Source organism: Capra hircus, chromosome 16, assembly GCF_001704415.2.
Source record: "Capra hircus breed San Clemente chromosome 16, ASM170441v1, whole genome shotgun sequence".
In the NCBI taxonomy this organism is placed as follows: Eukaryota; Metazoa; Chordata; class Mammalia; order Artiodactyla; family Bovidae; genus Capra; species Capra hircus.
Window position 1 is genome coordinate 73,931,089 of NC_030823.1, and position 25,910 is coordinate 73,956,998.

The 25,910-nt window shown below is 55.1% G+C and overlaps 1 protein-coding gene across 1 annotated transcript in view; it reads left to right on the forward strand.

Moving 5' to 3' along the window:
* PLXNA2 (plexin A2) overlaps positions 1 to 25,437 on the forward strand; it is a 232,328-nt gene extending 206,891 nt beyond the window's left edge. The window contains exons 20-32 of the mRNA XM_018060786.1: positions 14 to 248; positions 3,007 to 3,149; positions 3,791 to 4,059; positions 6,002 to 6,068; positions 6,416 to 6,562; positions 7,168 to 7,327; positions 7,681 to 7,784; positions 12,773 to 12,872; positions 14,052 to 14,242; positions 16,064 to 16,233; positions 18,763 to 18,975; positions 19,584 to 19,734; positions 20,412 to 25,437. Of these exons, the coding sequence (XP_017916275.1) occupies positions 14 to 248; positions 3,007 to 3,149; positions 3,791 to 4,059; positions 6,002 to 6,068; positions 6,416 to 6,562; positions 7,168 to 7,327; positions 7,681 to 7,784; positions 12,773 to 12,872; positions 14,052 to 14,242; positions 16,064 to 16,233; positions 18,763 to 18,975; positions 19,584 to 19,734; positions 20,412 to 20,507 (2,046 nt within the window). The 3' untranslated portion in view covers positions 20,508 to 25,437. The remainder of the gene's footprint in view (positions 1 to 13; positions 249 to 3,006; positions 3,150 to 3,790; positions 4,060 to 6,001; positions 6,069 to 6,415; positions 6,563 to 7,167; positions 7,328 to 7,680; positions 7,785 to 12,772; positions 12,873 to 14,051; positions 14,243 to 16,063; positions 16,234 to 18,762; positions 18,976 to 19,583; positions 19,735 to 20,411) is intronic.

Consider the following 25,910-nt stretch of genomic DNA (forward strand, 5'->3'; position numbering starts at 1 on the left):
GTGTCGCACGCAGGTCCACGTGGGCGGGATGGTGTTCTCGCCCGGCTCCGTGAGTGTCATCTCAGACAGCTTGCTGACCCTGCCCGCCATCGTGAGCATCGCGGCGGGAGGCAGCCTCCTGCTCATCATTGTCATCATTGTGCTCATCGCCTACAAGCGCAAGTCTCGAGAGAACGACCTCACTCTCAAGCGGCTCCAAATGCAGATGGACAACCTGGAGTCTCGTGTGGCCCTGGAGTGTAAGGAAGGTAAGTGGGGTCGTTCCTTTGCTTCCAGAACCGCTTTCCTCACCAGCCTTATTACCCCTCTTCTCTGAGACAGCTCTCATCTTTACTCCCATCTCGTCCACCCCAAGCCGTCAAGCTCCATTTTGACCTCTGTTTTCCTTTGAACTTCCTCTGCTCTCGGGGCCAGAGAAGTCCTATTGACATGCGTGCAGTGAGGCCCCAGGTCTGATCGCATTATTCTGTCCCTCTGTGCCCTGACTCATCCCACAGTCTGGCCACCTTCCTCTCTCCTGGGACAGCGGGTGGCCCTCTGTGTCCCCACGGGCAGAGCCTCCTGGGCCCTGTGGCCTCAGACTCTAGATCCCCACGTGGGAATGGCCCCTTTCGCCTGGCCCCCCTCGGAGCAGCAGAAAAGGCAGGAGAGCGCATCCCCCCTCCTGCCCCGTCTCCTCCCCCAGCACGTTGTCACCCCGTGCTGCCGGCTGAGCCTCTGAAGGCCACATGCAGGGCATCTCAGACTGTGATGGTGGAGACTGTGCTTCCTCCATCTCCCAAGCCACCGCCGCTGCCAGGTGACTGGAGTACCTGGTGTCCCCTCGGGCTGAGGGCCCCGCAGACTCTCTGGGTAAACATCTCAATCAGGAATCAAAACACTTCTCTTTTTCTGCAAACTTCAAGATCAGAACAAGCCCCCTGCGAGGAGCTGGGCTGGGAAAGTGGGCCATGGTTCCTCCCTCTGCCAGGGGTAGGGCAAAGAGAGGAGGGGCAGGCTTGCCATCAAGGGGAAGCCCCTGCTGGCCAAGGGCCTGGCAGGCAGGGCACCCTAAGGCTGGTTTGGTGGCGTTCTCAGTTGTGTGTGTGTGTGTGTGTGTGTGTGTGTGTGTGTGTGAAAATATATATAACATACAGTTTACCATTTAACTGTCTAATCTCTATACCCTAGTGCTCTCCCCTCCAGTTCAGAGGCATTGTGTGCATGTGTGTGTGCAAGCAAGTGTGCATGCTCAGTCACTTCAGTTGTGTCCAACTCTTTGCAACCCCATGGAATGCAGCCCACCAGGCTCCTCTGTTCATGGGATTCTCTAGGCAAAATTACTGGAGTGGGCTGCCATGCCCTCCTCCAGGGGATCTTCCCAACCCAGGGATCGAACCCCAGGATCTCTTCTGTCTCCTGCTTTGGCAGGTGGGTTCTTTACCACTAGTACCACCTGGGAAACTCCTCAGGGGTATTAAGTACATTCAGCATGTTGCGCAACCATACCCACCATGCATCTCCAGACCGCCCTCATTTTCCCAGCTGAAACTCTGTACTCAGAAACAGGCGTTCCCCGTGCTCACCTCCCTTTGGCCCTTCTGCCTTCTGTCTCCAGGACTCCGACTGCTCTAGGAGCCTCACAGAAATGGCATCAGGCAGCATCTGTCCTTTTGGCAGGCTTATCTCCCTTAGCATCATGTCTCCAAGGTTCATCCACGTTGCAGCACGTGGCAGAATTTCACTCCTTTTTCAGGTTGGATAATTGTCCATCAGGTGTAGAAACCACGTTTTGTTTATCAGGTTATCTGTCAGTGGGCATTTGGGTTGCTTCCGCCTCTTGGTATCGTGAATAATACTGCTGTGAACGTGAGTGTACAAGTATCTATCCAAGTCCCTGCGTCCAGTCCTTGTGGGCATATATGTCAGAGAGGAATTGATGGGTCATAGGATAACAATTCTGTGTTTAATTTTTTGAGGAATCATCAAATTGGTTTCCAGAGCAGCGGTGCCAGTTTACTTTCCCTCCAACAAGATACGAAGGTTTGCGTTTTCCCACGCCCTTGCCAACACTTGTTATTTTCCATTAGTTACATTAGCCATACTAACGGGTGGAGCTTCCCTGGTGACAATAGTCTTAAAGAACCCGCCAGCCAGTGCAGGAGACGTAGACATGCAGGTTTGATCCCTGGGTTGGGACGATCCCTTGGAGAAGGGCACAGCAACCCACTCCAGTCTTCATGCCTGGGAAATCCTATGAACAGCAGGGTCTGGCGGCTACAATCCATAGGGTCACAGTCAGACACGACCAAAGTGACTTTGCACACACACGTACTAATGGGTATGAAGCAGTATCTCCTGGTGGTTTTGATTTTCATTTTCCCCCAAGGTCTTTGCATTCTGATTTTTTTCTTTTGCTGGGAAAAGGGGAGTAAAGCTGCCTATTCTGGTCTTTATTTGATCTGCTCAACCAGTCTCTCACCTCTCTCTAGCATCTGTATCACCTGTATGACCCAAGCCTCATGTGCTTCCTCTGTGTTAACAGCACGTGTAATACATAGAAAATTCAAAATTATAGATAAGCATAGAGGAAGAAATGGGCTTCCCTGGTGGCTCAGCAGGAAAGAATCCACCTGCAATGCGGGAGTTGCAGGTTCAATCCCTGGGTTGAGAAGATTCCTCTGGAGAAGAGGATGGCAGTCCACTCCAGTATTCTTGCCTGGGAAAACCGATGGACAGAGGAGCCTGGTGGGCTACAGTCTGTGGGGTAGCAAGAGAGTCAGACACGACTTTGCAAGTAAAGACATACACACATGGAGGAGGAAACAGTATAGAAATCACCCGTATTCCCACCACCTAAAAAGGCAGTCTAGAGCTAGCTCACTCCCTCTGGAGGTGCACACCCCCCACACACGCACCGTCTCTGCATCCCAGCCCGTCCTTCCTCCTTCACAAACGTCTCTGCCTCTCCCCTCCCCTGTCTGGGTTCCCCTCCTGAGTCTCCCTGTCTCCCCTGTACCTTCCCAGCTTTTGCCGAGCTCCAGACAGACATCAACGAGCTGACCAGTGACCTGGATCGCTCAGGAATCCCCTACCTGGACTATAGGACCTATGCTATGCGAGTCCTATTCCCGGGCATCGAGGACCATCCCGTCCTGCGTGAGCTGGAGGTAACACTTGCCTCCCTCACCCAGCTGCCCACTGGGGACCCAGGGCCTGGGTTTCCTAGGAGATGCCCCGCAGCTGAGGAGGGTCATGAGTGAGGAGGAGAAACCGCCTGTAGCAGCAACAGCACCACGGGGACATTTCCGAACAGGAATCTCATGGCCATGGGGGCACCCGGGTTCTTCGGGATGATTCCAGGGGAAGGCTGACTGTCATTCTTCAATTAATGACTGAATTAATTAAGATTTGGCCTCATTTCCAAATGGATTTGAGGTGGCTTAAGGAAAGACCCATGATTCTGTGAGGTTTGCCCGTTCATTTATCAGTTTGTTTTACTAAAGAGAGTACATCAGGACAGAGGAGGTGGAGGGGAGGGGAGTAAACCCAGCTAGTCTGATGGGGTGGCTCTCCTTGTGTTGGATCCTTGGTGCAATCAGATGTATAGCATCCTCTCTGGAGCCCAGCCCTCTCCACCCACTGGGAGGTCAGACCGCAGAGAGCAGGCATTCCTGCCTCTCCGGGGTGGGGTGGCTATCAGTGTCAGGGAGAGGGTCCTAGAGCTGGTGTCATCATCAGCTGAGACCCCCACCCCCGGGGAGAACCGGAAGCCCGTCCTCTGGTGCCATGCTGCCAACCCCTCCCCCAGGTGCAGGGCAACGGGCAGCAGCACGTGGAGAAGGCCCTGAAGCTCTTCGCGCAGCTCATCAACAACAAGGTGTTCCTGCTGACCTTCATCCGCACCCTGGAGCTGCAGCGCAGCTTCTCCATGCGGGACCGCGGCAACGTGGCCTCGCTCATCATGACGGGCCTGCAGGGCCGCCTGGAGTACGCCACCGACGTCCTCAAGCAGCTGCTGTCCGACCTCATCGATAAGAACCTGGAGAACAAGAACCACCCCAAGCTGCTGCTCCGGAGGTCAGACCTGCACCCCGGGGCTGGGGAGGCAGCTGGCATCTGGACGGGGACGTGGTGGGGGGCAGCACCCCTCCCCAGGAAAGCCTGTGTCCCTGCAGCCCCCCAGCGCAGAATCTCATGTCCCCTTCCCCAGACGGCTGGGCCATGTCCACAGGGGCTGGGCATCCAGTGCATCTCAGCCTGGATCCCAGTGCGGCCAGCGGCTCACCATGAGGCCTGGGGCCGGTGGTGCAGCGTCTCTGCTGTTTAGCCCACTCATGAGCAAAATAACACTCATCTCCAGGTCTCTCTCCCTCCCCCTGTATCTCAGGTTTCACTGTCCAATGCCATAGCACATGTGGCTGTTAATTAAAATGAGATAAATGTGAGATTCAGTCCTTCCATTGCACTAGCCATATCCCGAGGGCTTAGTCCCCACAAGTGGCTGCCACGTTGGAAATGCAGGCAGAGGCTGTTCCCATCCCTGAAGGAGTTCTCCCTTCAGCACCCACCTAAGGATTTGGTGCAGCCTGTGCCTTCAATGCCCAGCTTCTGGGATCTGAATCACCAGCACTTACCACCAACCCCTCCCCAGTTGCCATTTTCCCGGCAGGGAAGAGGGTCAGAGACCTTGACATCCATCCCCCGACCCCACCGTCTCTGGAGGCCCCAGAGATCCAGCACAAAGAACCACCTCCATGTCACCACCTCCTCCGTAGCCTTCTCCTAGCAAGGTCTCAGGCTTCCAGACCCTACGTGGGGTGAGGAGGGAGGAAGAATGGCTTTGTGTTATGAGTACAGAGCCCCCATTCTGCCAATCTGAGCATTAGAAACTCTCATTAAGAACTGTTGTATTTAAATTAGAGCTAATCTCAGGCATAATGCAGGGAGAGGGTGCTGGGAGGAGCCCACGGAGAAAGCTACAATTTCTCCTGCCTTTGTTACTGTCTCTCAGGCCCGGGGTTGCTGAGCCGCCCTGGCAAATGCCTGGGATTTACTGCGACTGGAGGGTATAATTTGCACCACGTGCAGGGAGTTAAAGTACTCCTCCAGCGTCCTCATCCCTGAGGGATCTGTCAGGGCCGCGTTGTTCCTTCCCAGGTCCCCAGAGCTGCGGCCTGGGGTGGGCGTGGGGGTTGGGGGTGGCAAGGCTTGCAGAAGCAGATCCCCTGTTAGCTAAACGCTCATGCACATGGCTCTCTATGTGAGGGGCCGGATCCAGACCCCACGTGTCAGCAGTGATGACAGCTTCCGGTTCTAGGCACTCTTCTTAGCACTTTTTTTAATTTTAACTTTTTTTTTTTTTTTTTACTTTATTTTACTTTACAATACTGTATTGGTTTTGCATACATTGACATGAATCCACCACGTCTACATCGACTCATTTGGCCTTGACAACAGCCCTGTGGGGTACACGATGACGACGGTGGTGGTGGTTACCGTTATTAATTGCGGTTGTTGTTATTGTGATTAATTCCCCATTTAGAAATGGGGAAACTGAATCCAGAGAAAGGGAAGCGACTTACTCGAGATCACACAGCCAGTCAACAGCAGAGTTGAGATCTGAACTCAGTCTGATTCTGAGTGTTTGGAGGGGCAGGCACCAGGGGCCTTCTAGATATGCATATAAAGTATTCAGACCAGGCAGGAAGCCTCAGAGGGACAGAGAAACTGCATTTATCCCCCTGAGGCCAGAAGAGGGCTGGAGGAGGGTGTCCTTGGCACCTGCGTCTGTAGACCCAGAGTGCCACTCCATTTTCCCAGGAAATTGAGGCGCAAAAGGCAAAAGCCTCTGGCCCAAGGTCTCATGTCTTGCTACTGGGGCGAAGTCGGGACAGGACGCAGCGTCCTGGCTCCCAGCCCTGGGTTCTCTTGGGCCATAGTCCACCCAAAGAGCCAGGCACCCTCTTGGGAGCCCTCCACGAAGGACCTCCGTGAAGGCTCATCCCTTCTGCCTCCCCAGGACAGAGTCTGTGGCGGAGAAGATGCTGACCAATTGGTTTGCCTTCCTCCTGCACAAGTTCCTGAAGGTGAGAATGCGAGTGGGGCGGGGACTGGGAGGTGAGAGCGGGATGGGGGAGCTGCCCCTCTGAGCCTGGCCGCCAGGACTGCATGGATGCACCCCCAACCTTCCCTTTGGAGCAGGAGCTTACCTGGCCAGGTGCCCCAAAACCACGCGGGCCTAGGAGCAGGGTCAGGAGAGGGAGGGAGGGGGGAGGCAGGCTGGGGCCCCGCTGCCCACGCCCACCTGTGCCCACTACCCACAGCCGCCTGTGCCCACCACCCATGGCCGCCTGTGCCCACAGGAGAGCAGGGTCAGGAGAGGGAGGGGGAGGCAAGCTGGGGCCCCGCCGCCCATGCCCGCCCGTGCCCGCAGGAGTGTGCTGGGGAGCCGCTGTTTATGCTGTACTGCGCCATCAAGCAGCAGATGGAGAAGGGCCCCATCGACGCCATCACTGGCGAGGCGCGCTACTCGCTGAGCGAGGACAAGCTCATCCGGCAGCAGATCGACTACAAGACGCTGGTGAGAAGGCAGAGCCTGGCGGGAGCCCGGCGGGAGCCCGGCGGGAGCCTGGCGGGAGAGCGCGGACCTCCTGCTTCTGAGCCCCGCCCCGGCCTCTGGCTGCCAAGCCAGCCTGAGGGCTCTGTAGCGAGGCCGGGAGACCCGCCTGGGGGCCAGTCCAGGGTCCCAAGGGTGGGCACGCCAGCCTGGGCTCCTCTTCCCCATCTCATTGGGTGGACCCAAAGAGCTCCGATTGCCTCAGTTTGCCCTAGATTGCCCAGCATCGGGCCTGGGGAGGTTGGCATGATGGGGAAGAAGTCTGCTGATTTCTAATGTAGAGACTTCAGGGAGGTGGGAGGTCAGCCCACCTGCAGCCACTCCTAAACCTGGGGGGCTACAGGGTGGGGTCCTGGCTCTTTGAGAAGTGGAGGAGTGGGCAGAAGGACCCAGGTTGCCATCGGCAGATGGCTGGGAGGTGGGAGAAACTGACACAGACAGACAGACGCTCATTTCTCTGTGAAGAGGAGGAGCCTGGGTGAGAGACGGTTCCAGGGCCGCACTCCCCACCCCCAAATGACATCTTCGACTCACATCTCCCCTCCCCCACCCTCGATCACCACCTGCAGATTCTGAACTGCGTCAACCCTGACAACGAGAACAGCCCGGAGATCCCAGTGAAGGTGTTAAACTGTGACACCATCACACAGGTCAAGGAGAAGATCCTCGACGCAGTCTACAAGAACGTGCCCTACTCCCAGCGGCCCAGGGCTGTGGACATGGACTTGGGTAGGAGCCCTGGCCTTGGGGGCACCGGGGCAGCTCTTGAGGGCACTGGGGCTGGGGGGGGCGGGCTGGGAAGATGGGACGCCCTGCCCAGCAGATGGCCCCCCCGGGGGCCTGACTGGGTCCCCCTCCCAGGTCGGGGGCCGGATGACATCCTTCTCCCAGGGCACTGCCTGCTCAGACGTGGCCGCCTCCCAGGAGGCTCCTCCCAGCCTTGCACCCGCAGAGCCCTGGACGTCTTAAGTGCTGTCATTGTCCCCACTTCCGGGAGCCAGGGTTGCCAGGCCCCTAGAGAATGCCCCACGGGGCGGTCCCGGCCCCCGCCCCTCACACTGCTGCCCGCCCCCTCCTCCCAGAGTGGCGACAAGGCCGGATCGCCAGGGTCGTGCTACAGGACGAGGACATCACGACCAAGATCGAGGGCGACTGGAAGAGGCTGAACACGCTCATGCACTATCAGGTGAGGGGGCTTTGCGCCAGGGACCCAGGCCCTCCCGAAACGCCCCTCCCTCTAAGGTTTGCTCTAAGGCCCTCTAGCCCTAGAAGAGTTTTGCTGTCCCCCCTATCTACCGGGGAATCCCTGGTGGCTCAGCTGGTAAAGAATCCGCCTGCAGTGTGGGGGACCCTGGTTCAATTCCTGGGTTGGGAAGGTCCCCTGGAGAAGGGATGGGCTATCCACTCCAGAATTCTTGGGCTTCCCTGGTGGCTCAGCTGGTAAAGAATCCGCCTGCAGTGTGGGGGACCCTGGTTCAATTCCTGGGTTGGGAAGGTCCCCTGGAGAAGGGATGGGCTATCCACTCCAGTATTCTTGGGCTTCCCTGGTGGCTCAGCTGGTAAAGAATCCACCCGCTCTGCAGGAGATCTGGGTTCAGTCCCTGGGTCGGGAAGATCTCCTGGAGAAAGGAACAGTTACCCACGCCAGTATTCTTGCCTGGAGAATCCCACAGACTGCAGGAGCCGCTATAGCCCATAGGGTCACAAAAAGTCGGACACGCCTGAGCAACTAAGCACAGCACAGCGCATCTCCCCTGTCTGACTCCTCCCGGAGTCCAGAGCGGCGATTCTCAGCCCCGCCTGCTGAGTGTCCAGACTCATCCTGAGACAGTGACTTAAGCTCTGGGGTCCGGTGGGACCTTCCCATCCTATACAGAGTGTAGCTCTTCTCGTGCAGAAAAATCGCATCTTTCAGGGACAGGTTCAGAGGCGCTGCCACTTTCTCTGACTTCTGACTAATGCGGCTTACCTTCCACTTCGCGCCCGCAACGAAGCAGGGAATTGAGTCTTAGTTTCTGCCGCTTACCCACTGGTGTCCTTGCGAAGCTGCTTAAGCGCTCGCTCTTCTCATCTGTAAAATGGAGTTAATGGTGATCCCTGCCCCGTGAAGTGGTGAAGAGTAGCCTGAACATAGTAGGTAGAGCGTTCAGCGCACCAGCAGACACACTAAAAGAACAGTCAAAAAAGAAAAATCCCAGCAAAAGAACAAAAGATCCGAGAGGTAGCAGCTCTCACTCTGCTTGCTTCGCAGGATAACTGCTCACAGCTGGGGTCTCTGTAAGATTAAGCACAGGTAGGCTGGTAGGGATTCTTAAAAAAATACTAAAATAGGAGCTGGAAAGGAGAGTCAGTGAGGGAAATTAAACCAACCAGAGGAAGCGCCTCGGGCTGCAGGACCCTGTGGGACTGCTTGATTAATAGCATCACCCTCTGTCCCTGCCTCACGCAGGGAGGGTGTGCAGGGCTGGCACGCTGGGCTCTCACACACTGAGATGCCAACGGCCAGGAGGCTGGGGGTCCTAAAGGCCAGCAGGACCTGGCTGGGAGCCTCTCAGCGCACACAGAAAGCTAAATCCCCAAAACGTTCCCTTCCAGGCCCCATCCTCCTAGCTGACTTGCACTTGCCAGGCTGACACCTGGCCTGGAGTCCCACCCTAAATGGAGACCGTGAGGTATAGTGAGAAGAGAAGAGGGTTTGTGAGCGCTATTTAAACCCCTGCTTCCCCACTTGCCGGTGATGTGACTTTAATCTCCCTGAACCCTGAGCTCTTCATGAATGAATGGAGACACGGTCCTGAATTGCGAATGTGGTTGGGAATGTTAGAAACCACAGGCGAGGTTTACCAGGATGTGTGTACCTCTCCATAGTAGCTATAATCACGCTGTTGATCCCGCCCCACCCCGCTTCACTGCGGAAAGCATCCTGTAGCACAGTTGTAATGAACCAATGAGAACCGAAGAAGACAGTGCAAAAGAAAAGAGCGTTGCGCCCCCAATTTGTGTTTCTCAAAGGCAGCGATGCGCTGCTCCTCTGTCTTTGCTGCCCTAATGCTTAGTAACGGGCTGTCTGTCCTGTGACTCCCAGTCAGAAGAACGGAATATTCTCCATTACAGTGTTCATCACGCACAGCACTTTCAACTCCCCAATGTCTTTATCATTCATGTATTCATTCATTCCTCAAATATTTACTGAGATTTACTCTGTGCGAGGCACTTCCCACATGCCAGCCCTGCGTGACAGGGGACAACAGGGATTATTCTTCCCTTTGAGAGGTGGTGGTGATGGTGGTGATGGTGATGATGGTGGTGATGACGGTGATGATGATGATGGTGGTGAAGATAATGGTGGTGGTGATGATGGTGTTGATGGTGAAGATGATGGTGGTAATGGTGAAGATGACGGTGGTGGTGATGATGGTGGTGATAGTGGTGATGGTGGTGATGATGTGATGGTGGTGATGGTGATGATGTGATGATGATGGTGGTAATGGTGAAGATCACGGTGGTGATGGTGGTGGTCGTGGTGGTGATGGTGAAGATGACGGTGATGGTGATGATGGTGATGATGTGAAGATAACAGTGGTGGTGAAGATGATGGTGATGGTGATGGTGATAATGGTAGTGATGGTGGTGATGGTGGTGATGATGGTGGTGATGGTGAAGATGATGGTGGTGATGGTGAAGATGACAGTGGTGATGGTGGTGGTCGTGGTGGTGATGGTGAAGATGACGGTGATGGTGATGGTAGTGGTGATGGTGATGATGGTGGTGATGGTGAAGATGATGGTGGTGATGGTGGTGATGGTGGTGATGTGATGGTGACAGCGGTGGTGATGATGGTGAGGACGATGGTGGTGATGTGATGATGATGGTGATGGTGATGATGGTGGTCGTGGTGGTGATGGTGAAGATGACGGTGATGGTGGTGATGGTGGTGATGGTGGTGATGGTGGTGATGGTGGAGATGACAGTGGTGATGGTGGTGGTCATGGTGGTGAAGATGACGGTGATGGTGATGGTGATGATGTGAAGATGACGGTGGTGGTGAAGATGACGGTGATGGTGATGATGGTGATGATGGTGGTGATGGTGGTGGTGAGGTGATGGTGACAGCGGTGATGATGGTGAGGACGATGGTGGTGATGTGATGGTGAAGGTGAAGGTGATGGTGATGATAACCATAATAGCAACAGTAACCCCAGCATTTACTGACTCTCACTGGGCACCAGGCACTGCGCTCCACCTTTGCTCACTCTAACACTGTTAATCTTCACAACAAACCTAGACACAATTATTATCCCCTTTGACAAAGGAGACAGTTGAGGCACAGAGGGCTTAAGTGACTTTCCCGAAGCCGTGTCACTAGTAAGTGCAGAGGCAAGGTCAGACCCCACCAGGCTTCTTGACCACGGCTTTGCATCATGTGTTGTTCGAGAGAAAAACTGGAGACTAAGGACAAGAGCGATTTAGTGATGAGACCGGGAACTGAGTTGAACTGTGGTCATTCCAGTCACCTTGTGAATCTCTCTTTAGGTGACAACAAGCCATAAATGATAACGCAATCCATTCTCCCCAGGAGAATAAACCCTTGCCCCTGCCAGGCGTTCAAGTATCATTTCTAGGATGCTAGTTGCAGAGTTCCTGAAAGATTGAGGTGGCAAGTTTCCCCTTCATGTCAGACCTGGTGCAAGCTGCCCACGGTCCGCGGAGCTGCCCCCCCTGGGAAGTAACTATGCCTTGGCATCTTCCAGGTGCTGTGAAGAGCCCTGGACCCTGCAGCTTTATGCCATCAAGTCAAAGCCTTGCCCTCTTGTTACCCTCCCAGGAGTCAAAGGTCCTTGGAGCCCCTACAGGAGAAAAATCTGCATAACCTTAATTAACAAAGAGATTTTTAAAAACTTCCTGGGCTCCCGCAGATTTATAGGGAGGGTGAAATTAAACACCACCGCTAAAACTGGCTATCAGGGAATCTCGTTAGCACTAATGTTCATTTATAGTTTGACTTCCCAACATTTAATTCTTTTTTGGTGGGAGAGAGGGAGTGACAATTTAAGACCCAGAAAGATGGTTTTACGACTGGTGCACCTATAAATCAAACTTATAAAGTTCATAAAAATTGTTAAAATAAAAAATGGTTTAATAGGAATGTTTTATGGCCCATAACATTATTATAGCTGTTTTATTCCCTCTGCGTTAGGGGTTTAATTGGATCGCCACAATTCTGGGGATTCTCCATTTTTATTGGATGGAGGGTAATCTTAAATCAAAATGGCCCCAAATGTCTTCAATATGGCGCCTCATTTATCAGCCATCGCCCTGCAGGCTGGGTGCTGAGCCTCGGCACCCTCACAGAGGACATGCAAGACACCTTCTTTCTTGAGTCCCCAGGAGCGGCTGCCCTCTGGGGAAGCTCCTCAAGGTGGCTGAACCATTATAGGACTCAGGCCAGAAAAAAATCAGAGCCAAAGGGAAAAATGGGCTCAGGCCAGGGTGTCTTGAAATAAAATCCCGAATTAGAATGCGATGAGAAGAACACGTGCTCTGGAGCCCGACAGCCTGGTGGCCAATTTCAGCTCTATCGTATGTGAAGCGTGTGACCTTGAAGGACGAAGCTCAGCCGCTCAGGGCTTTGGTTCCTCCTCTGTAAAATGGGGACAGTCGTACGTAACTCACGGAACTGAAGGCAGGCTGGGCTACCCCAGCTCCTTCTAACAGAAACACAAACCACATGGATACCTTGACATTTTTTTACTAGTCACATTTAAAAAGTAAAGATGAACGGATGAACGTGATGTTAACAACGTTGTCTCTAACACCACTGATCTAAGATAATTGTCATTTAAACACATAATCAACATAAACATTACTAATGAGACAGTTTGTATACCTTTATTCAGCCTCAGTCATTGAAGTTCAGTGTGTCTTGTACATTTCCAGCATACCTGAGCGCAAACACTTCCTGGGCATCTCCCTTTGGTCTAGTCAGACTGTAAAAGCCCAGCAGCTACAGGTGGCAAGTAGCTACCATACTGATAGCAGCAATGATTATTCCTAGCATTCCTCACCTCCGCACCCTCTACCCCTACCTATTCCGTCAGCTTCTAGAAGTATCGACAGTCCCATTTCCCTAGGTGCCAACATCCACCCGAAGTGTCTCTCTCGTATCCTCCCCAGGTGTCAGACAGATCGGTGGTGGCCCTGGTCCCCAAGCAGACCTCCTCCTACAACATCCCCGCCTCCGCCAGCATCTCCCGGACGTCCATCAGCAGATACGGTGAGGACCGCAGAGGCAGCCTGGGCGGCCAGGGGCGTCTTCTGTGACTCCAGGGGCTGCTCCCCACCCCTGCAGACAGTGGGAGGCCTGTCCCGCTGCTGCAGCTGGCCTGCAATCAGAGGAGTCCGGAATGGCCCGTCTCCTCAGGGCTGTGGCACCAGATGGCACCGTGACTCTTTCCTTCGATAGCCCAGGTCTGATGGAGGCATCTGAAGGGCCCAGAACCGAGGAGGCCCTTGGATGGGACGTTTGCAGAAACCAGTCCCAGTGCTTACTGTCCTGGCTGAATCATTAACAACGTCCCCCTTTAGCTCCCGGTGATATGGACCAAATAACTTCCCTGGTGGCGCAGATGGTAAAGAACCTGCCCACAATGCAGGAGACCCAGGCTCGATTCCCTGGGTTGGGAAGGTCCCCTGGAGAAGGAAATGGCAAGCCGCTCCAGCATTCTTGCCTGGAGAATCCCATGGACAGAGGAGCCTGGGGAGGCTACAGTCTATGGGTCGCAGTCCGACACAACTGAAGTGACTAACGCTTTCGCTTCGCTTCCCCTTTGGCTCTCAGTAGTATCCCGATGTGGGCATTGGGATGGCCATCCCAGGCCTTCCAGCCCCGAGTGCTGGGCCCCCAGTGCCCTCTGGGGATGAGGTTGAGGAGTTTCCGTTCCTCTAGTTCTGGGTAGTGCTAGGCTTCGAGCCGTCCAGCCAAAGGACCCTGCAGACCTGAAGGCAGCAGTTGCAGGCAGGGCTCAGGCAGCTCTGTATTCTGGGCCCTAAGTAGCAAGGAGCCTTAACTCCCGAGAGGGAGCTTTTCCATTCACAGACCCTTAGTGTCCACACTTCGATCAGAGCCCCGTGAGAATATCTGGCTGACATCCCACCTATTGATTGGTCTTTGCTGAAAGTGTCAGGGATGGAGGTACTCCTGTATTCCCCAGGGCCACTCCAGCTCACAGAATTTCCAGAGCCTCGTTTTGGTAACAGGATTTCAGGCTGTCCTCACACCAGCCAAGCATCACTAAAATAACTCACCAAACGTGAAACCCCAAGGGCTCCCTTCCAATCAAGACCAGCTTGTTCTTAGTGAGGGCAGCAGTGGGGCAGGGATTCTAGAAGGGTTCTACCCGCAAGGGTGAGGAAACGAGTCGCTCACGGGCCTCCGCCGCTCCCTTCCCCGCAGACTCCTCCTTCAGGTACACAGGCAGCCCCGACAGCCTGCGGTCGCGGGCACCCATGATCACCCCGGACCTGGAGAGCGGGGTCAAGGTGTGGCACCTGGTGAAGAACCACGACCACGGGGACCAGAAGGAGGGGGACCGGGGCAGCAAGATGGTGTCGGAGATCTACCTGACCCGGCTGCTGGCCACCAAGGTAACAGCCCCTGCTCTGCCCTGGCCCAGGGAGGGCGCCCCAGAGGCGTGTCCTGCCCCAGCCCCTACCCGGCCCATGGCGTAGGAAGGATCCCATGGGCTCTGCCCCCCAAGGGGACCCACCTGGACAAGGAGGGCCTCGTCCTGGGGCACACTTCCCTAGAGATCAGGCCACTGCTGTTTTCTACCCTGCGGCAAAAATCAGAGTGGTCTGCCCGGCTCACTCAAAAGCTCCCCCGTTACTCCGCAGAGGACCAGTGCTCTTGCTTCTGGGTCCCCATACCCCTCAAGAAGATACTGGGGTTTTTATTGGTAAATATGAGATGGACGGACACGCCGTCTTCTTCTGTCAGTGCTTTCTCTACCCCTTTCTGCCCACACTGGGAGGAAAAGCATGAAGCCCTGGTCTGTCTGGTAATCTAAGGGAAAGCTTCCCCTTCCCCATTCCATCACGTGTGTGCGTGCTAAGTCACTTCAGTCAAGTCCAGCTCTTTGCAACTTCATGGGCTGTAGCCCTCCAGGCTCCTCTGTCTGTGGGATCTCCAGGCAAGAATACTGGAGTGGGCTGCTGTTTCCTCCTTCAGGGAGTCTTCCTGACCCAGGGATCAAACCCATGTCTCTTGAGTCTCTTGCATTGGCAGGTGAGTTCTTTACCACTAGCCACCTGGGAAGCCATCTCATCTACCCCCACAAATGCTGGCAGAAGCTGAGATCTAAAGCAGCCTGCCAGCCTCCCCAGCAGAGAACAGTATACCTATAAGCATAGCAACCTTATATAGCTTGTATTTGACAGGACTCTCCTCCACTGAACCAACAAAAATGCTGCTGAAATTCTAATACAGTGGCTTCTCAGACTTGTTCCCTGAAGTGTCACAGAAATATACCATTAGAGAATGTGTCTCAAATTTTGCTTCAAATAATATGTTGATGAGAGATCAGACTTCCCAAGTGGCTCAGTGGTAAAGAATCCATCTGCCAGATCAGGAGATAACAGGAGATATGGATTCTATCCCTGGGTCAGGAAGCTCCCCAGGAGGAGGGCATGGCAACCCACTCCAGTATTTTTGCCTGGGAAATCCCACAGACAGAAGAGCCTGGTAGGTTACAGTCCATGGGGTTGCAAAGAGTTGGACACAACTTAGCAGCTGCATGCTCACAAAGAGACACCAAAAGGTTGGACATTTACTGACCTTCAGAGATGTTTCTTGAACCTGCAAACTGTGGCCCCAGGCCCAGCCTTAGCCCTGCCCCCCGATACCCTCCAAGGCCCCATGATCAGGGCTGTGCCTGAGCGTTCTTGGATCTGTACCCTCCGCCCCGCCCTAACTCCAGACCCCACTTATCTCAGGCTGCTAACACAGTGAGCCCCTTCACACCTTCCTGCCAGACCCTCTGCGGTCCTCCCCTGCTCCTGCTGGGAGGGTCCCCGTCCTCTGGCTGGTTCTTTAGATGGCCTCTCATACCCTCTCATACCAGCCTGCACCGCTCATTCCCTGTGGGAAGCCTGAGCTCAGAGCACTTGCTGTCTTTGATCAAACTCCCCCTGCCCACACCCACCTGGCAGGGACACAAGCATAAGTGTGCATGTGGCTCCTGGTTGGAGGCGGTTCTTCCTGGAAACCTGCAGCCCATCAGTCCTTCCCACCTCCCCGACACCCCAGAAGGACCCTCGTTCCCCCACCTCCGCCGTCCTGTCTGCACAGCCTGGTGTCGCAGACAGATTTCCGAGGCAGGGTCACTCCAAGCAAGGAACCATCCGGCCTGTGCGTCTGCTGCCGGCCCCCCTCCCCCACCTCACCCTCTCCCACCGCCCCTCCCCCAGGGCACCCTGCAAAAGTTCGTGGATGACTTGTTTGAGACCTTGTTCAGCACTGTGCACCGGGGCAGCGCGCTCCCCCTGGCCATCAAGTACATGTTCGATTTCCTGGATGAGCAGGCAGACAGACACAGCATCCACGACACAGATGTGCGGCACACTTGGAAGAGCAACTGGTAAACCCCTCAGGCAGCCCAGGGCGGGCTGCAGCCCGGCGAGGCCAGGACCAGGGCGTGGGGGCGTGGGGTACGGCCCAGTAGGGACCAGGGGGTGGGGGCGTGGGGTAGGGCCCAGCAGGGACAGGGAGATGGGGGGGTGGAACCTGTTCTCTGCTGTGGCTGGGTAATCCAAGGCTCCTAGGACAAACATACGCTCCACAGACCTGATGTGTGCCCCAGGCGCAAGGCAGGGCCCTCCTGGCACAGGGCCCAGCACCAGGACACACACACACTGGAGCTCCTGCCCTTTCAGGCCGAGACCCTTCCCCAGGCCACGCCTCCTCCTCTCTGACTTGTGATTCTCGGGAAAGGGAGCCGGGGGGAACCCACACACAGAGCCACATCCCAGACGACCGAGCAGCGGGCCAGGCAGCGTGGGGCCTCCCGAGCACAGCAGATCTTGGGCACGTCCTGGCACGAGGAGAGCCCTGCATTAAACTCAGACCCCTGGGGAGGCTGGCCAGTGCTGGGGGAGAGCTTGCACCTGCCGTGGCCTTGAGCTCACCAATGAGCGAAGGCTGTTGCACACGTGACCCCTTAAGGCCCGGCTCTGTGGCTCTCAGGAAGCCGCAGGCAGGAGGTCCCACGGGCCTGACTCCATCCCCGGAGGGGCCCTCCTTGGGCAGACCCAGCAGAGGGAGAGACGGCTCCCCAAGGCCCTTCACATAAGACGTCTCTCTGCTGGGTTTTGAACCTGGATCTCAGACCACTCTGAAGACAGGCCCTCATGTCCCGCCAGGCCTGGCCAAGAGCCAGAGCACAGACCTTCCCTCAGGAGGGAGCAGAGAGAGGGCAGAGAGGAGGGCCAGGCCTAGAGTTGGGCAGGCCGCCCACACAGCTGTCTGGACTCAGCCCTTACCTCGGAAAACAGAGCCGGCACAGATGGGCCCCGGCTGTTATTTAGGAATCCAAAGTCCTAGCAACCAGCCAAACACTGGGGGAAAACCCGGCCTCGGACCCCACCTATTCCTCCCTTTCCGGGGTGTTGTGGCTGCCAAGCCCTCCAGAGGCCACAGCTTTTGATCACAGCAGAGCGAAGCGAAGAGGTCTGGTGGTCTCGGGGCGTGGAGCCCCCCAGGGCAGGCCCCTGAGACCGGCCTTCCATCCGCATTCCCAGGGCCCGTGCTGTGGCTCTGCCATGGCTTTGGAGCTCCCCTCCACCGCCACCCCCAGGCCAGCCCGGAAATCAAGAAAGTTCTGGATTGTCCTCCTCCCCGTGCCTGCTGTATCTGGGCAAGTCATAGAAATGCCCTCCCCTGGAGTTGTGGCAGGGATTAGCCAGACCTCAGATACCTAATGTCCAAGGAGAGAACACTGGAAGTTTTCAGAGCTGCTGGGGAAGGGAGAGTGGACCAGAGGAGCCACCTCTTCGCCCAGGCCGCCCCCTCCAGGTTAAATGAAGGATCCCTCCAGGTTAAATGAAGGATCCCTCGTTTCACTGCAAAGATAGGCGGAAGTCCTAATGGAAGGCCTTGGATCTGGGCAAAGCTGATCTTTCCCAACACTTGGCATGGACCGTGGAGACATTTGGGAAGGTCTGGGGTCCAGGAGATTCAAGAGACAAGGAAGGAGAGAGGGGAGGTCAACCCAGAGGACAAATGGGGACAGAGCTCACTGCAGAGAGGAGCCCAAAGAGTTAAGGGCCAGCGGGCGGCTGGAGAGGAGGCCAAGTTGGAAAAGGCCACAGAAACAGCAGCTGTTCTGGTTTTGAAGGGGAATAAATGGGCTTATCCTCCTCACGGCCAAAGGAGCAGAGAAAACGCATTCTCCTCCGATTATAAATTCCCCGAGTCGCAGAAAGAATTCTCCTAACGACTGATCAGTTGCTCTTAGGGTGGGAAAAACGCAGAGCCCCAGCGAGTCATTCCCAGCGTGCCAACAATGGCCTCCTCTTCTGCCTCTGCCCCTGCCCGGAGCTGAGAACGCCCTGGGGAGCGCCCTGAAAGAGCTGTTCCCAGGGGAGCCCATTCCTCCGCCCAGTGTGGTGGGGCCAGCCCTGGGAAGCGGCCAGCCAGCCCGGCTGGGCGGGGAACCCAGGTGGGGCCTTTGTGCCCACTCCGAGGCTGGGGCTGCCGCCCCGTCCTTCCAGACAATGGCCGCGGTCACCAGGAAGGGGCCTCTGGGAGCCTGGGGGCTTTGTCTGGGGCTCTGAGAAAGCGGTGCAGGCCCTCTAGACTTAGGCTCCCCCAGGGGCACAGGAGTCTTTGGAAAAGACCTCCAGGAGGAAGTAAAGCCACCCATGCCCACCTCGGAGCAGCTGAAGCACGAGGTCAGCGCCTCCCGTTAGGGCACAATGGGGCTCCTTCTCTTCCAGCGTCAGTCAAAGCTCAGGCTAAATTCGCAGCCCTGGCTGGACCAGTTGTCTGATTCCGTTCCCTTGCCCTTCGGAGAGAATTTTGCATTTGTGGGGTTGGAAGGAATATTAGTGGATGGCACGGGGCCGGGCCCGGATGCAGCCCTCAGAGACCCCTCTGCCCTCTCCTCCAGCCTCCCTCTGCGCTTCTGGGTGAACGTGATCAAGAACCCCCAGTTTGTATTTGACATCCACAAGGGCAGCATCACGGACGCCTGCCTCTCCGTGGTGGCCCAGACCTTCATGGACTCTTGCTCAACTTCAGAGCACCGGCTGGGCAAGGACTCCCCTTCCAACAAGCTGCTCTATGCCAAGGACATCCCCAGCTACAAGAGCTGGGTGGAGAGGTCAGTAGTATCCTGAGGACCGGTCCAGCCCCCAGTGCCTGCTCCATTCCCTCCTCTGGGCTTCACTGACCAAGGACTCAAAGCCCTGCTTGTGGTCCCTTCCAGACCTCGTGCTCACCTTTTTCTCCTTTGCCCAGAGTTCCTGCTGGGGGAGGGAAAGGGAGCTTTGCACCCCCTGAGTCAGATTTAGCATTCTGATCACCCTTTACTGAGCATATGCTAAGCACCCAGCACTTTGATGAAGATGTTGTGTGTATCATCTCACTAAAATACCAACAGAGCAGTGAAGTAGGTCCTATTATCATCCCCTTTTTACTGAGGAGGCCACTGATGCCAAGTGACTTACCAAGGACACACAGCTAGCAGGGCGCTGACCTGGAATGTGAATACTGAGAGTCTGGTCACAGCACTGCAGACTCTGGCCTGAGGGAGAGCAAGTGTCCAGGCCCCAAACTCAGCTTGAGAGCAGAGGCCAGAGCAAGCTTCACGAGAAGAGGAATAGGGAAGCAGGAGGGGACACCCATCCTCTCTGGGGTCCTGGGGTCAGGGGACGGACAGGCGAGTCTTTGCTGAGCCCCTCACCAAGGAGCCTGTCCTCTCTATGGCAGATACTATGCAGACATTGCCAAACTCCCCGCCATCAGTGACCAGGACATGAACGCCTACCTCGCCGAGCAGTCCCGCCTGCATGCCGTGGAGTTCAACATGCTGAGTGCCCTCAACGAGATCTACTCATATGTCAGCAAGTACAGCGAAGAGGTGAGGCAGAAACCCGCCCTGAGAGGGCTAGGCAGGTTAACCAGAAAGCCAGGCTCCATCCTTAAACAACAGCAATGGGTGGTAATTCCGAAAACATTCACGGAGTCAAAAAGTCAGCCGCTCTTCCTTTGGAAGGCAACCTGTCCTTTCCTGATTCATCCTGTGCTTTCTTACGCCTTATTTTGTCTTGTCTTCATTGCTAATGCAATACGTAACACTTTTACTGAATATTGTCATTGTTGCCCAGTTCAAAGTAGATGATGATTTTCATCCCTTCTGAAACAGCGAATCAGACTATTCTTTGCAGTTGGGCAGAAGCTGTCAGCTGAAATATTTCAGACAGACAGGTGGACATGGCTAGACCCTGAAGAGGACAACTTCAGGACAGCAAGTCTTATATCAGCATCATACCTGAACGCAGTAATAGCAGTGGTCGTCATGGTCATAGCTAAGGCTTACACAGCACTTCCTGTATGCCTAATGTTTTAAAAGCTTTCGATAAATACATGCATGCACACACATACGTATATCATACCCCTGTTCAGGTGATCATCCGCGTTATTTAGAGTTGTGCTCGTTGGGCAGGATGGAAAGGCAGACGGAAGGATGAAGGATGTGGGGAAAGCCATCTCGCATGCTGAGTGCTGAGCCTGCCCACCTTTGTTTTCATCCCTCAGCTCATCGGCGCGCTGGAGCAGGACGAGCAGGCGCGGCGCCAGCGGCTGGCGTACAAGGTGGAACAGCTCATCAACGCCATGTCCATTGAGAGCTGAGAGATGGAGCCTCCCATTCCTGGGAAGAGGGACCCACGAAAGCTGTCACACTGGGCGTCTCAGAAGGAAGGACAAGTGAAGGGGGTCAGGCCCCAGAGCTTGCTGTCTCCTGAGACCCTAATCCTGGGGAGAGGGGAGGGCCTCTCTCCCCACGCCAGCCAAGTTTCGTCCCAGCTGGTCCCTGCAGGGAGAGACCAGCGGCGTCACAGCCACCCACAACGAGAGGGACGCAGGGGCCCGGAGAAGGTGGTTCTTCAAGCTGAGAGGCGCAGCTGGGCACGGTTCTGCCTCTGTGACTGCTGCTTTGCATGAAAACTCATTTGATGTATATTGGGGAAATAATGAGAACTTTATTTAATTTTTTTTTAAGAAAAAGGAAAACCAGAAATAAAACAAAAAGCCTCCCTGTTCATCCCGTCCAACTTTCGTTTAATTCTGCTTTCTGTCCCCCTTCCTTCTTTTGCCCCTGTCCCTCCTTCCTCGCACAACTCCTGGTTCCCAACAACTGGAAAAAAAGCCTACAAAGAGATGCTGAGAGAAATTGATTGTTTCCTTGCCTTTGAAACCTTCTTTGTCTAAGAAGTGAGGAGGAGAAGAATGAGCACAAGTTGGCACCAAACGCTCCGAAGGAAGAGTGGCCGATGAAACCAGAAGAGGTGGGGAAGGTGGAACTTTGCACCAACAGCCGAGCCCCCAGGCTCCACCTGCTGACAGCAAGCTGAGCTTTATGTCCGCACGTCCGTGCGTCCTCTTCTCCAGCGGACATGTGTGTCTCAAGAGCACCGATGCTTTTTGCTGCTGTTTGATTGTTTTCTTTAAACCCAAACCTCAGCAAGTGAGGAGCTGATTTTGCTACTTTTCCTTCGGGTTTCCCTACAGTGACTACCAGACATGAGAGCTGGGCCTGTCTCAGAGGGGACGCCCGGTCTCCCGAAGGACGCTGGGCAGCTCTGCCTTATATCCATCCCCGTTGTAAACCAGGCTCCCCGGGAGCAGGGCCCTGGAGGAGCGCGGGCCAGGCCTCTGGGAAGTTCCGTTCGGGAGCCGACAGGGGCACATGGGTGTTCAGACTCTGCTCCAGTCCGCCCGTGGTTTCTTACAATTAAAAAGAAAACAAAAATCAAACACTGTTTACAGCAAGCAATACTTGAAGAGCATAGGTTCAAGAAGCTGCAGTATTTATTGTTGTGCTTTCTTTGTTTTATTCTCTCGTGCCTAGAGAGGGGAGACAACCCTTCGCTCGTACGCGGACGCTCCTGATGGTCTGAGCACTAGAGAGGCCGCAGTAGAGAGGACTGTAGCATCCCCAGGCTGCGTCTTCTGCCTCTCTCTCTCTCTCTCTCTGCCTCTCGCGTCCTCCTGAGTTCAAAGGACTAATGGGTGGCTTCTCACTGGGCTTCTGTCTTTCCTGCTGACACCTAAATCCATGGATGCCCAGCCGTCCTGAGTGTAGTTTCCAGATAAAGAGACCAAAGCTCCACGCCCTGATCCGGAGGCCCTGTGGAAGGCAGTGGGGGCATCTCGGGGAAGGACCCCCACAACACTGGTGCAGAGCCCTGGTGATTGGACAGCCACCAGCTTCCAGGCCTCCTACCCTGGTGAGGATCCAAGCAGCCAGCTCCAAGTTCTCTGCAGGCAGCCACAGAGAGGGTGGAAAGGATGAGAGAAAGGCGAGGGATGGGAAGAGAGGCCGCTGGAGAGGTCCCATCTGCCTTGCTCTGCAAGGGGCCGCAGTGCTGGGAAGTGGGACCGGGGAGAGACCAGACCAGGGTCACTTCCTCTGCAATTAACTCGGCCCCGGCTCCTCTGGGCCAGGATTTACCTTCAAACCCTTCCAGTTTCCAGAGACTCTGCTGACCACACTGCATTGCCAGGAAGCAGCCGGGGGAGGGGGAGCTCAGAGGGCTGGCTTCGATGGCTGGCATGTGGCTTTGGATCGCTGTGCTCCCCGCACGGCAGACATCACCGGGTCACCTCAGGTCCGGTTTCTTGCCTGAATGCGGCTGACAAATGGGACAAGAAAAGCATTCAGCAAAATACTCAGGAAACGCGCTGTTTTCATTTTAATTCACAACCAGCCATGCCAAGACCACTTCCTTCTGATAATCCACTTCTGCTAAAAGTTTCTCTGGGCCCTGCGAATAGCCTGAAAGAAATCCTAATGACTGGCCTTCTGCACTAAGCCAAAGTGTTTGCCCTTCGTAGCACCCAAAGCTTATCAGCTCAGAGCCCACGCTATATGGGGATGAAAGGCGAGGAGATACCGGCAAGGGGAGTGTGAGCGGGGGACTCTGTGCTGCCCACAGATGCGCATGGCTCCTCCCCTCAGCTTGCTTCTGAGCTCCAAATGAAGGTGGTCTGGTCACACCGCTGCTTAGATCGGCACCTCGGGCTTTGCTCCACCAAGATGTAAAAGCTAGACATCTCAGCTGCGTCATGACCAACCCTGACCTCCATGCGTCTACCCGCTGTTTCCCAGAGGCTACTTTTGGTGACCACTCACCACCCCTGGGGCTGAGTCCCTGATGGTCTGGTAGGGGGAGTGGGAGAATGGTAGGGGATGGTCGCTCAGAGAGCGGACACGAGAGGCTCCACCACCTTTCTCAGGATTTCTTGGGATGACTGGGCAAGGGGGGCTGGCAAAGTGGCAGGGGGCATCCCTAAAGAAGGAAGGAAGATCAAGGAAAACTACACGGGACTCATCAGGCCATGAGGGTAAAGGTTGGAGAGCCTTGCTTGGCTTTGGGTAACCAAGAGTCCGTGGCCTGCAGGATGGGAGGAGAGGGCCTCCCTCCTCACCGCCATCCAACGTGGAGATGCCCCAACCTCATGTAAGGAATGCGTGCTCATTTCACAGCCTCTGCCCCCACACAATGCCATCCATCTCGGAGGGAAGCCAAGAGAGACTGCTGTCTCTGAAAGTTTGATCCAGCTCCATCTTGTTTCACCGAAGTGTGCAAGAGACAGTTCACCAGAAAAGGGCAAGCACCCTAGAAAATGCCTTTGGCAAGACAGAGGGTGTCCATGCCCGAGGTGGGCGAGCTGGCCTGAGCCCCTCTAGCTGGCCTGCTGCCACCTCCCAACCTCCGCAGGGGCTCCGGGGCTTCTGGGCCTGCCCCCAACTCCCGTCACCCCGCTCCAGCCCAGCTCAGAACTGTCTCTGATCCACTTCTGGCGGAGCGCTCCCCATCCTTGGAAAGTCCAGTCATTGAAAGCGAGGAGGCCCTGGGAGCCTCACTCGTGGGATGGAGCTGTTTCCTGCATTCACTCATTCAGGGAGCGTTCCCGAGCTAACACTGTTCCCCAGGCCCTGCTCCAGGTGCTGAGGAATGAACGAGACTGAGAAGGACCTCCTTCTAGCGCACAGACATTCTTCCACTTGCTGGTTCCTATCACCACCTTAGCCCTCCTCCCAGACCTGCAGAGGGCACGCGTTTTGGAGGAAAGGGGAGCGGAAAGGCGGAAGAAAGCCGACTGACCCAGCTGCCTTACCTGCTTCCGGGGACAGTCCTCCAGCCGCAAGGGCCTTTCTTGTCCCCACCGCTGTCGTCTCTTCTGGTGGCCCTCCACCTGCCTCTTGAGCTCCTGACCTTCCTCCATTTCCACCAGATGAGGACAAGAAATAATAGTCAAGGCCCCTGGCCCTGGTGAGCACGAAGCAGAAGCGATGGATGGGGTGGGCTGGACTGCGATGGTCTGGGCAGCACAAATAAGGAATGTTTCTATAAGCCTCTGGCTGATCAGCCTCCAGGTGCATCCCAGTTGCCACACCTGCCACCATTCAGTTCAGTTCAGTCGCTCAGTCATGTCCGACTCTCGCAACCCCATGGACCGCAGCACGCCAGGCCTCCCTGTCCATCACCAATTCCCGGAGTTTGCTCAAACGCATGTCCATCGAGTCGGTGATGCCATCCAGCCATCTCATCTTCTGCCATCCCCTTCTCCTCCCGCCTTCATCTATTAACCCGCGGCAAATACTGAGCCGGCAGCTGCCCCAGAGTGGGGCCCGCTGCTCCTTGCCACGCTGTGTCCTGACTCAGGCTCCTGGGGCCTGGCCATGGACAGGAAAGAACTGAGGCTCAGGGGTGGGAGCTCTGTGGGTGAGAGGACGCAGGGGAGTTTGACAGACCCAGGGCGGTGGAAGCGGACCCCGGGGGTTCAGGGCCTTCTGGTGCCTCGTCTCAGGAAGAAGCTTTGAGAAGGTGGCAGCATCCTCTTCGTCACCCCGCCTCTCTACCCTACCTCTTCCCTTTCTGCCAGTTTCCCCAAGAGTGAAGGTGGGGCTCTGGGGCTCACGACGTCATGGATGAGAGATGAAGTTTCACCCCTGGTATTAGGGAGGTCCTGGGAGACAGGGCCTCAGCCCCGTCAGCAAACTGGGAAGGCTTGTGGACATGCTGACTACGTTCCCTTCTGTCCTTTGAGCTGCGGCCTCAGGGTAGAGGGGAGGCCCGCCCGGGTTTCGGTCACAGCCCTGACTCTGTCTTCCTGTGCTGTCCGTGTCGGCACCACGGCAGGAGAATGTGCTGGAACGTGGCTCCCCCTGCAAAGCAGATATTGCCAGGTGTATCAGGGAGGGGGGACAAGCTCTTTAGACCACGAGACTAGGGACCTGAGCCCGCCTGCCTCTCCCCTCAACTGCTCCTTCCCAAACCCACTCTTCTTGACACACTGGAATCTGTATTATATATATATATTTTTAAGAAAATAGAATAATAGCTGTCTGGTTTTGTTGTTTTTACAGGTGTTGTGGAATTAAAGCTGTAAGAAAATTACGTATTTAAAATGTTCCAATAAAATGAGTTTTTTTGTTACTCTAATATATTATTGTGTACCTATTGTAAATATGAAACACTCCTATTTTGCAAGCCAAGGACACAATTTGTACTGTTGTTATATATAAATAAAGTTTACTGGATAAAAATCCTTATATTGTCAAAGAAACGTGGTTGTTCAGTAGCATATACGCAGAATAACGTTTCATGGATATATTTAAGAAGAGGGTACTCATGGGAAGGTGAGCTAGGTTGTTTTGAGGGACTCCTAGAATTCTCTCTGGAGCTGGAGCTTATGAATGTCCAGTTATCAATGTCAACACACACACACACACACACACACACACATTCTGGAGCTGAAGCTTATGAATATCCAGTTAACAGTGTCAACACACACACACACACACACACACACACACACATTCTGGAGCTGAAGCTTATGAATATCCAGTTAACAGTGTCAACACACACACACACACACACACACACTCTGGAGCTGGAGCTTATGAATGTCCAGTTATCAGTGTCAACACACACACACACACACACACTCTGGAGCTGAAGCTTATGAATATCCAGTTAACAGTGTCAACACACACACACACACATACACACACACTCTGGAGCT